The sequence below is a fragment of the Triticum urartu genome, chromosome 5 (genome assembly GCF_003073215.2).
Source record: "Triticum urartu cultivar G1812 chromosome 5, Tu2.1, whole genome shotgun sequence".
NCBI lineage: Eukaryota > Viridiplantae > Streptophyta > Magnoliopsida > Poales > Poaceae > Triticum > Triticum urartu.
In genome coordinates, this window is record NC_053026.1 from 639800096 (window position 1) to 639811889 (window position 11794).

The 11794-nt window shown below is 47.5% G+C and overlaps 1 protein-coding gene across 1 annotated transcript; it reads left to right on the plus strand.

Annotated features, from left to right (window-relative positions):
- Positions 1 to 8371: 8371 nt before the first annotated feature.
- Positions 8372 to 10983, plus strand: LOC125506423 (CASP-like protein 5B3). The gene is made up of 3 exons (XM_048671239.1): positions 8372 to 8775; positions 9950 to 10082; positions 10422 to 10983. The coding sequence occupies exons 1-3, from the start codon at positions 8645 to 8647 to the stop codon at positions 10623 to 10625; spliced, it is 468 nt and encodes a 155-aa protein (XP_048527196.1). The 5' UTR covers positions 8372 to 8644; the 3' UTR covers positions 10626 to 10983.
- Positions 10984 to 11794: the final 811 nt, after the last annotated feature.

Sequence of the window (11794 nt, forward strand, 5' to 3'; positions counted from 1 at the left end):
CAGATGGAGCGTGCGATGGTGATCTCATCAACTTTGGAAATACACACATCGTCACCTCGCCCTTAGCCAGTCTCCGTTTAATCCGTAGCTTTTGCTTCAAGTCACCAGTAATAGCAACTGAACCGGTATCCAATACCCAGGTGCTACCAGGAGTACTAGCGAGGTACACATTAATAACACGTATATACTTTGTTGAAGTTGCCAGCCTTCTTATCTACCATGCATTTGGGGTAATTCCGCTACCAGTGACCGTTCCCCTTACAATAGAAGCACTTAGTCTCGGGATTGGGTTCAACCTTGGGTTCCTTCACTGGAGCGGCAACTGATTTGCCATCCATGAAGTTTCCCTTCTAGCCCTTGCCCTTCTTGAAACCAGTGGTCTTGTTAAACCATCAACACTTGATGCTCCTTCTTGATTTCTACCTTTTGCGGTCTTAAGCACCGCGAACAGCTCCGGGATCAACTCCATCCCTTGCATGTCATAGTTCATCACGAAGATCTAGTAGCTTAGTGATAGTGGCTAGAGAACTCTATCGATCACTATCTTATCTGGAAGTTTAACTCCCACTTGATTTAAGTGATTGTAGCACCCAGACATTCTGAGCACATGCTCACTAGCTGAGCTATTCTCCTCCATCTTGTTGGCAAAAGAACTTGTCAGAGGTCTCACACCTCTCAACACGGGCATGAGCCTGAAATCCCAATTTCAGCTCTTGGAACATCTCATATGTTCTATGGCATTCAAGACGTCATTGGAATCCCGATTCTAAGCCGTAAAGTATGGTGCACTAAACTATCAAGTAGTCATCAGGATGTGTCTGTTAGGTGTTCACAACATCCATAGACGACGTTGTAGGGGTTTGCATATCAAGCGGTGCATCAAAGACGTAAGCCTTCTGTGTAGCAGTGAGGACACTCCTCGGACTACGGACCTAGTCCGCATCATTTCTTACAATATCTTTCAGCTTAATCTTTCTCTAGGAACGTATTGAAACAGGGAGCTACAACGTGAGCTATTTATCTACAACATATTTGCGAAGACAATTCAGACTATGTTCATGATAATTGATTTCATCTAATGAACTCCCACTCAGATAGACATCCCTCTAGTCATCTAAGTGAAACATGATCCGAGTCAACTAGGCCGTGTCTGATCATCACGTGAGACGGACTAGTCAACATCGGTGAACATCTTCATGTTGATCGTATCTTCTATACGACTCATGCTCGACCTTTCGGTCTTCCGTGTTCCGAGGCCATGTCTGTACATGCTAGGCTCGTCAAGTCAACCTAAGTGTTTTTGCTGTGTAAATCTGGCTTACACCCGTTGTATTCGAACATTAGAATCTATCACACCCAATCATCACGTGGTGCTTCGAAACGACGAACCTTCGCAACGGTGCACAGTTAGGGGGAACACTTTTCTTGAAATTTTAGTGAGGGATCATCTTATTTAAGCTACCGTCGTTCTAAGCAAATAAGATGTAAAACATGATAAACATCACATGCAATCAAATAGTGACATGATATGGCCAATATCATTTTGCTCCTTTTGATCTCCATCTTCGGGGCTCAATGATCATCGTTGTCACCGGCATGACACCATGATCTCCATCATCATGATCTCCATCATCGTGTCTCCATGAAGTTGTCACGTCATATATTACTTCTACTACTACAGCTAACGGTTCGCAATAAAGTAAAGTAATTACATGACGTTTATGTTGACACGCAGGTCATAAATAAATTAAGACAACTCCTATGGCTCCTGCCGGTTGTCATACTCATCGACATGCAAGTCATGATTTCTGTTACAAGAACATGATCAATCTCATACATCACATATATCATTCATCACATCCTTTTGGCCATATCACATCACAAAACACTTGCTGCAAAAACAAGTTAAGCGTCCTCTAATTGTTGTTGCAAGTTTTTACGTGGCTGCTATAGGTTTCTAGCAAGAACGTTTCTTACCTACGCCAAAACCACAACATGAATTGCCAATTTCTATTTACCCTTCATAAGGACCCTGTTCATCGAATCCGATCCGACTAAAGTGGGAGAGACAGACACCCGCCAGCCACCTTATGCAACTAGTGCATGTCAGTCGGTGGAACCGGTCTCAAAGCGTATGTGTAAGGTTGGTCCGGGCCGCTTCATCCCACGATGCCGCCGAATCAAGATAAGACTAGTAACGGCATGCAATTGACAATGTCGACGCCCACAACTACTTTGTGTTCTACTCGTGCATAGTAACTACGCATAGACCTAGCTCATGATGCCACTATTGGGGAATGTAGCAGAAATTCAAAAAAAATTCTACGCATCACCAAGATCAATCTATGGAGTAATCTAGCAACGAGGGAAGGAGAGTGCATCTACATACCCTTGTAGATCGCTAAGCGGAAGCGTTCAAGTGAACGGGGTTGATGGAGTCGTACTCGTCGTGATCCAAATCACCGATGATCCTAGTGCCGAACGGACGGCACCTCCGTGTTCAACACACGTACAGCCCGGTGACGTCTCCTACGCCTTGATCCAGCAAGGGGAGAAGGAGAGGTTGGGGAAGACTCCATCCAGCAGCAGCACGACGGCGTGGTGGTGGTGGAGGAGCGCGGGACTCCAGCAGGGCTTCGCCAAGCACTACGAGAGACGAGGAGGAAGAGGGGTAGGGCTGCGCCAACGGGGAGAGCAAATCACACGTGTTGGGCAGCCCCATACCTCACGTATATATAGGGGGAGGGGAGGGGCTGCGCCCCCACCTAGGGTTCCCTCCCTAGGGATGGAGGCAGCCCCCAGATCCCATCTGGGAGGCGGCCAAGGGGGAGAGAGAGGGGGGCGCACCTAGGGTGGGCCTTAGGGCCCATCTGCGCCTAGGGTTTGCCCCCTCTCCTCTTGAGGACGCCTTGGGCCTTGGTGGGAGGAGCCCCAGCCCACATAGGGGCTGGTCCCTTCCCACTTATGGCCCACGCAAGCCTCCGGGGCTGGTGGCCCCTCCCGGTGGACCCCCAGACCCCTCTGGTGGTCCCGGTACACTATCGGTGATGCCCGGAACACTTCCGGTGGCCAAAACCATACTTCCTATATATCAATCTTTACCTCCGGACCATTCCGGAACTCCTCGTGACATCCGGAATCTCATCCGGGACTCCAAACAACATTCGGTAACTGCGTACATACTTTCCCTATAACCCTAGCGTCATCGAACCTTAAGTGTGTAGACCCTACGGGTTCGGGAACCATGCAGACATGACCGAGACAACTCTCCGGCCAATAACCAACAGCGGAATCTGGATACCCATGTTGGCTCCCACATGTTCCACGATGATCTCATCGGATGAACCACGATGTCAAGGATTCAATCAATCCCATATACAATTCCCTTTGTCTATCGGTACGATACTTGCCCGAGATTCGATTGTCGGTATCCCGATACCTTGTTCAATCTCGTTACCGGCAAGTCTCTTTACTCGTTCCGTAACACATCATCCCTTGATCAACTCATTGATCACATTGTGCACATTATGATGATGTCCTACCGAGTGGGCCCAGAGACACCTCTCCGTTTACACGGAGTGACATATCCCAGTATCGATTCGTGCCAACCCAACAGACACTTTCGGAGATACCTGTAGTGTACCTTTATAGCCACCCAGTTACGTTGTGACGTTTGGCACACCCAAAGCACTCCTACGGTATCCGGGAGTTGCACAATCTCATGGTCTAAGGAAATGACACTTGAAATTAGAAAAGCTTTAGCATTCGAACTACACGATCTTTGTGCTAGGCTTAGGATTGGGTCTTGTCCATCATATCATTCTCCTAATGATGTGATCCCGTTATCAACGACATCCAATGTCCATGGTCAGGAAACCGTAACCATCTATTGATCAACGAGCTAGTCAACTAGAGGCTTACTAGGGACATGGTGTTGTCTATGTATCCACACATGTATCTGAGTTTCCTATCAATACATGTCTAGCATGGATAATAAACGATTATCATGAACAATGAAATATAATAATAATAACTAATTTATTATTCCCTCTAGGGCATATTTCCAACAGTTTTTATGCGGTCTGACCGATAAAGATCTTCGTAGAATATGTAGGAGCCAATATGAGCATCCAGGTTCCGCTATTGGTTATTGACCGGAGACGTGTCTCGGTCATGTCTACATTGTTCTCGAACCCGTAGGGTCCGCACGCTTAACGTTACGATGACAGTTTCATTATGAGTTTATATATTTTGATGTACCGAAGGTTGTTCGGAGTCCTGGATGTGATCACGGACTTGACGAGGAGTCTCGAAATGGTCGAGACATAAAGATCGATATATTGGACGACTATATTTGGACACGGGAAAGGTTTCGAGTGAGATTGGGACAATACCGGATCACCGGGAGGTTATCGGAACCCCCCGGTAGGTATATGGGCCTTATTGGGCCTTAGTGGAAAGGAGGGGAAAGGAGCAAGGGAGGGGGCACCCCCCCCAAGCCCAATCCGAATTGGGAAGGGGGTCGCCCCCCCCCCCTTTCCTTCCTCCCTCCTTCCTCTTCCATCCCTCTCCTACTCCTAATAGGAAAAAGGGGAGTCCTACTCCCGGTGGGAGTTGGACTCCCCCCCCCCTTGGGTGCGCCATCCTCCTTGGCTGGCTCCCTCCTCCACTCCTTTATATACGGGGGCAGGAGGCACCCCAGAGACACAACAATTGATCATTGATCTCTTAGCCGTGTGAGGTGCCCCCCTCCACCATAATCCTCGATAATATTGTAGCGGTGCTGAGGCGAAGCCCTGCGACGGTAGAACATCAAGATCGTCACCATGCCGTTGTGCTGACGGAACTCATCCCCGACACTTTGCTAGATCGGAGTCCAGGGATCGTCATCGAGCTGAACGTGTGCAATAACTCAGAGGTGCCGTAGTTTCGGTGCCTGATCAGTCGGGCCGTGAAGATGTATGACTACATCAACCGCGTTGTTATAATGCTTCCGCTTCTGGTCTACGAGGGTACGTAGAAAACACTCTCCCCTCCCGTTGATGTTCATCACCATGATCTTGCGTGTGCGTAGGAATTTTTTTGAAATTACTATGTTCCCCAACAGTAACATAGCCAAACAACGTTTTGCTAGGACAAGGTGGGTTAGAGGTTTGGCTTAGCAATATGGGAGGCATGATAAGCAAGTGGTAGGTATCGCAGCATAGGCATAGCAAAAGAGCAAGCATCTAGCAAGCAAAGATAGAAGTGATTTCGAGGGTATGGTCATCTTGCCTGCGATCCCGCAAGGAAGAAGAACGAGTCCATGAAGAAGACAAACGGATGAAGTCGAACGGATCCTCACAAACGTGACGTTATCGGAACTAACCCGAAGAGGAAACACCGGAAAGAAGCAAACAACATAGTAAACAACCATCACATAAGCATGGCATAATGCGCAAACAAGTATGATGCATGTCCGGTTTAAATATGCATGGCATGGCAAAGTGCAACAAACAACACTACAAATTAAGTGGAGCTCAATATACAACGAGTTGCATATTGACGGAACACCACATCAATTATTTAGTTCACTCCCGGTTATGTACCCAACCAAATTAAATGTTCTTAACATGTCAAGGGGTGAGGCAAAAGAAAACTACCTATCTAGGCAAGTTTAAATGAGGCCGGAACAACAAACAACAAGTCCGGAAAATCCTCATGTGTGTATTTATGGATTTGGTACTATTCTGCCCTAAACACAATTTTAGAGTTATTAAACATGCAAATTGAGGCCACCATGTTAAACTAGGCATTTTTCCACCCCATTACATATAAAGTTTATTAAAAACCGAGCTACGGTTATTAAGTTATGAATTAAAGCATTTTAACATGGCATAGGAGCAAAATTAACCAAACAGCATTTTAAGCATTTTAAACATGGATGAAAGTGGCATATTATTAAACTAGACAAAATTTTAAGCAACTTTCATATATAAAACATTTCAATCCGATGCACGGTTGTGGAATTATTAAATGCATGATCAACAAGGGCTTTTCTGTAAAACTGGACGGCTCTGGATAAAAAGATAAATCGCTGATCTGAAAAAAAAATACACTGGGCCGAATCTAGTGCACTGCTGGGCTGAACAGAGAGGAGGGGCTGAGGGAGCTGCTCCTAGCGGGCCTTGGGCCGGGGAAGCAGGCCAGCAGGAGCGGCCCGACGGGGGATGGAGCTGGGCCTCTCCAGATTGAGGCGAGGCGCTGGCGGATCGGGGCTGGACGAGGCCGCTGCAGAGGGTCAATGAAGAGAGCAGAGGCGTTATCCTCCTCTTCTCGACAGGAAGACGAGCAGCGGCGGCATGGGACTTGGCGGCCAGGAACGGGACAAGGCAGCACGGCACGCCGGCGCTGAGGACTCCGGCGAGTGGCAGGATGGGGAGGGGTCAACGCGGGAGCTCGGTGCCGTTCGGATCCAAGAACGAGAGGTCTTCGGGTCCTGTTTCCTGCCGGATCGAAGCGGAGGCAGCGGGGTGGCGGTCATGGCGCCTACGCGGGCGATGGCGAGGAGCTTCGAAACGACGAAGAGGCTGCGGGGCACCATGAGGATGGGCGCGGGGACCTTGGGACCCAGCGTCCGTGGCAGAGGAGTTCCAAGGGCGGCGGCGGCATTCGGTTCCTGTGAGAGAGAGAGAGAGAGAGAGAGAGGTGAGAGGATGGAGTAGAGGCAGGGAAGGAGAAGGAAAAGAGCAGGGGAGGAGCGGCGACGGGGTCGGCCTGCGGGTCATTGGTGGCGCGCTCGGGCTCAAATGCGACGAGGAGGAGGCAGGGAGCAGGGGGCTTTGGTTGGTGTGGTGGTGAAAGCGAGGAGGGGCTTTTGAATCGGGGAGGAACCCGAGGAGGAAGAGACAGGATGAGTGGCGGCGGCTCAATGGGACAAAGCTCCTAAATTTTAGGGTTTGGTCTAGGGGTTGGACTATATATAGCAATTAGATTTTTGGGTAGCGGCTAATCCGTCCCTCCGATCATAATCGCACGATCGCGAATAAAATAGTTAGGGAGTCCAAATAAGAAAACGGAGACGTTTTGTATATGTTTGGGGATGATCCGAACACAACGGTGGCGACAGTCCGGGTCGGGTTCGGGACAACTTTCGGACGCGCGCGAGGAGGGCCGCGGGCTGACGAGAGAGGTTAGGTTGGGTCTGGAGGATTGTGAAGAGCGGGTTGGTCTGAGAGAAGAGGGGAGAGATGCAGCCCGGTACGGTTTCCGGAGACCGAAAACGTCCGACGTTAGACCGGCTATACTGCCGCTATAGTTATCCGTTGGGGCATCAAACGATCTCCGAATGCGATGAAACTTGACAGGCGGTCTATCTACACTATAATAAGACCACACGTCAACTCTCATCCCATTCTGAGAATATTTTCCGGCCACTTATAAAATATTATTTCGGACATGCCGCGGGCGCGTGCAAGTGTGGTTGGGCTCAGAACGGACAACGGAGAGAACTCGGAGAACCTGGACGAATGCAAGTTTTAAAACATGATGATGCAATGCACATGATGACATGATAAGATGCAACACGCAAGCAAATGACATGACAACGTCAGCGAATAACTGGAAGACACCTGGCACATCGGTCTCGGGGCGTTACAGAGAGGGGAAAAGAGAAATAAGGGAGAAAGGAAGGAGATGGAGGGCGCATCGGTGCTGGTCACCGGTGGCGAGGTGCTCCGTCACGGTGGCATGGAGGCGAGGGGGAAGACGGGCGAGCTCCTGGACGCCAGCGACGCGAGGAGGCGGACTCGTTGGGCGCCATGGAGGAGGAGATGTGCTTGGGCAGGAGCACCATGGGAGATCCTATGAAGAAAGGGGGGGGGGGGGGGGGGGATGGGAGACTGAGGGAGAGAGGAGGGATCCGGCCGAGGATATGAGGACTTCACCTACCTCGTACTTAGGAATAGCGAGGGGTAAAAACCCACGCTACTAGTAAGTAGCAGTAGTAAGGGGTAAGGTTGCCCGTGACGACACTATTAGGGAAAAGCTCGACCAGTGCGGCCGCGGAGGTGGCGTAGGCTGACAGCACGACTGGGGCAGGGGGCGATGGCGGGGAGCTCATGGAAGGCCCGACAACTGAGCGCAGGAGTAGCAGGGGGAGGCGAGAGGTGTGTGAGATTTTTACTTCGTGCCAGAGTGGTTGAGTAAAACTAAGGAAGGGATAAGAGTCAGAGTATAAATTTTACTTTTTTACGGCGGATTATGGATCTGTTAGGTGCGCGTTAGAGGAGTAAAACCAATTTTTTACTCCTTTAGCGCTGGATAGGGATTCCGTTAGAAATGCCGTTGGGTTAATGTATCGATGCAGGGCTCACATGGCTCTACTCCACCGTAGCCAAAACCGGCAAAGCACGATATTTCTTCAACATAGGTTCACCTCTCCCATCTCATCTCACACAAGCCAGTTGCAGGTAAGAGATCCTGCCCGGTTCCTGCTGATAGCCATCACCTTTCCCATCCCACGCGACACTTAGCAAGTGCTACAGCTACAGATTCTGCCCGGCCGGCTAGCCAGGACTCCTCTCCATCGATCGGTTTCTTCACCTCACACCTCTCCGCAGAGCAGAGCAGAGCAGAGCCGAGCCCAGGAAGAGGCAGGGGTTCGATGAAGCGCATAGTGGGGAGCCCAGGGACATGGAGCGGCATGGCGCTGCGTCTGTCGCAGTGCTTCTTCGCCGCCGCATCTTCCCTCGCCATGTGTTCCGCTTTCGGCTTCTCCAACTACAGCGCCTACTTGTAATTTCATTCTCCCGCAGATGCTTCCTCTGTTCTTTCTTCCCCCTTTGTGTGTTTTCTTGCAAATTCATTTTGGGTCTTTCAAGGTTTTGGTTAAGTTGCGTGAGTTCTTCTCTTTCTTTCAAGAGTAATTTTGGGGAGTTTCATACACAAAAGGCTAGATGGCATCCCCGTCGAATACTATACATTTTCCTTTAGCGTCATGACATGGATTGACTTCTTAACTATATCTGCTAATCAGTCCATCATGTATACACAAGTAGGAGGCCTCGTTTTGGTAAACGTATTTATCCAGTCGGCCACCCACTTCATTAGGTGATTAGGTGATTTCCTAGTTCAAGTTCTAAGTACTAAATATATGGCCTCACCGGTACAAACGAAATGACACTTCATTAGGTGATTTCCTAATTCAAGTTCGAAGAGTGTTTATGTAGTAGTAGAGTTCGTTCCATTACAAATTTCATACCTGTTTGCAGCACTAGAAACTCGACATTGTACATATTTATATTCAGTCGTCGATAGTCTGGAGAGTTTACATGAACTTAAGTATTCTTTTCCCTAACAAGAGTATCCTCTACTAATGTTTTCTGTGAATGACTAGATACAGTACTTGTCTAATATGTGCGCTGCAGCATTTTAGTTTTCCAGTGAATCCTGATTGTCAGTGTCAAATCTCTTGTTGCCGTCCAATATTCAAGTTGAATATTCCCAAAGATTATATGTCACACAGCCCAACTTCTAGGCATGTGCACTTGTTGAGAACTTACACAAGTTAGGAAATATGCAGGTTAGGCTATCCTACCAATTGACCTGTCCCTAGAATCTTTCCGAGTTAACATTCACTTGGCACGATCTAGTCAGGGACCAGTCTGTATCATCCAAAACTCACAACGAAGCCTCGTGTTTCATTCAATACCTACTCCCATGGTAAAAGAATTTATGAGGATTGTGCAAGTTAGGTTCTGTGTCAGCATGTGACATGTCTTGACTGTTGTACGAGTGTGCCGGTGTGCGCCAATGATGTATCTTTTTCATATCAAGTTCATATCATTGTGATTATGAACTGCATAAAGTCTTAAATGTCTTGATTACTCCCACAATTGCTTGGGCAGGAGGTTAAGTTTGTTTTGTTGATATCAACTAACGAGTATATTATGGTCTCTCTTTATTTCAGCTACATGAATCTAGTGTTGATCCTGCAGCTTTTGTGGAGTTTGTACTTGGCTTGTCAGGATATATTTTCTCTGAGGAATAACAGGGATCTTCATGCCCCGGATTTTCTATTGTTCTTTGTTATCATTGATTGGGTAAGTCATGCACTTTATCACTTCTATTGTCCATGCAGCTATGCCTGAATTATCTGAAGGCATGCACTGAAACAACTGAACCCAGTTTTTTTATCAATGCCAATTAGTTCTTACGAAAAATGAAATTCAGGAAAACCGCACCCAGATGTTTTTCGTTTTGCCTTCCTTTATGAGAATATAAGACAGCCTTAAAGAGACTCTTTATCACAGGTGCTCGATCAAACTTTGCCAAAAAATTGTCCATTTGAGCAAGACATTTTAACAACTGTTATGCTTTGCATTACCTTTTGGTTGACCAGCGGTATGTCAGTGATCACATCAATTGTGAACGCATTGCAGGTCCTGGCGATTCTCATGTTCTCGGGATTCTGTGCCTCTGCCAGCGTGACGATTTTCTTCATGAAGGATATGAACTTCTGCGCGGAATACTCGCGGCTGGACTGCATTCAGTTCACGCTTTCGGTCACCCTGGCGTTCTTTACATGGTTGTTGCAAGCTGCGTCTTCTTTCTCCGGGTTCTGGCTGCTGGTTTCGTTCTTCTAGTCATCTCTCTCACATGCGCGCTCATAAGCACCATCACATTGTGCTAACTGTCGGTCAGGAGGGTAAATCAGTTGCAATGTGCTCGGGCACGCAACATTCGTCACTTGTTAGTACATAGATTGTCTGTTTGATAGCTTATATGTAGTTCAGGTGAGGTGGAACAGTTACTATTTAGATGATGCGGGACCATGCATTAATAGGAAGAGTAATATATGGGGATAAGTCGCGATCGACTGTACCTGGAAAATTGCTCTGGTTACTGATCCTGTGACTTGTGACGGGACTGCGCCATGGATTTTATATCTCCTCAACTACAACAAAATGTGTTAAACACATTTTCAGAAGGAATTTCAGTTTAGTCCTTGCTCTGCTCTGTTGTTTCAACCTGGATAGGCTAACAGCAAGCCACACATAACAAGACAGCGGCAATGCATTCATATCGAAGTTCATGATTCAGGATTTTCTTGAGATTCTCAAGAAAAGTATTATGCGTGAGCCGAACCTTGGCTCGACCGCTGTGTCATCTTACGGCACATATTTCCGCTACGTAGAAAATGTGCCAAGTGCAAAATATTAATGTCGGTCAGGCAAAAATTCATTCCCGTGGACAAAAAAGATGCGCCCACACATCCAGAAACAACCGTCGGGCCACGACGATACATAGAATCACCTCAGAAGCAAGCTGATCTTCTTCAATCTTCACGAATCTTCACCTGGAAAGGCATCCACTTCGGCCGGCTTGCACATCTTGGGATCTCCAAGACAAAAGTGTATGACTCTGCAGTTACTATCTGATGTAGTGGTTTAAACCTCTGTTTTTTTTTCCTTTTGCTGTGTCTACCTGCATGATTTGTTGCTCTAGCCCTGTGTGGCATTCATGGCGGCAGTTCTTTGCATCCTTAGTCTGTAATCACTTTATTTTGTTCTGCTGTCATGTCGGAAAAATGGTGGTTTCTTTAACATAAAGAGGAAGCTCATTGTTTCAGAAACAGAACACATCCAGACACATAGCGTCAGCAAAAGCTGGGAGATTGGATCCTAAAGAAAAACGGTATCTTCATAAGAAAATGCTCGGAGAAATGAAAAACTGTCGTGATATTTCCCATCATGAAAATCAAATCTGCTCAATTAAGTCCATAGAAAGAGTAAATATGTTATAACTGTTAACT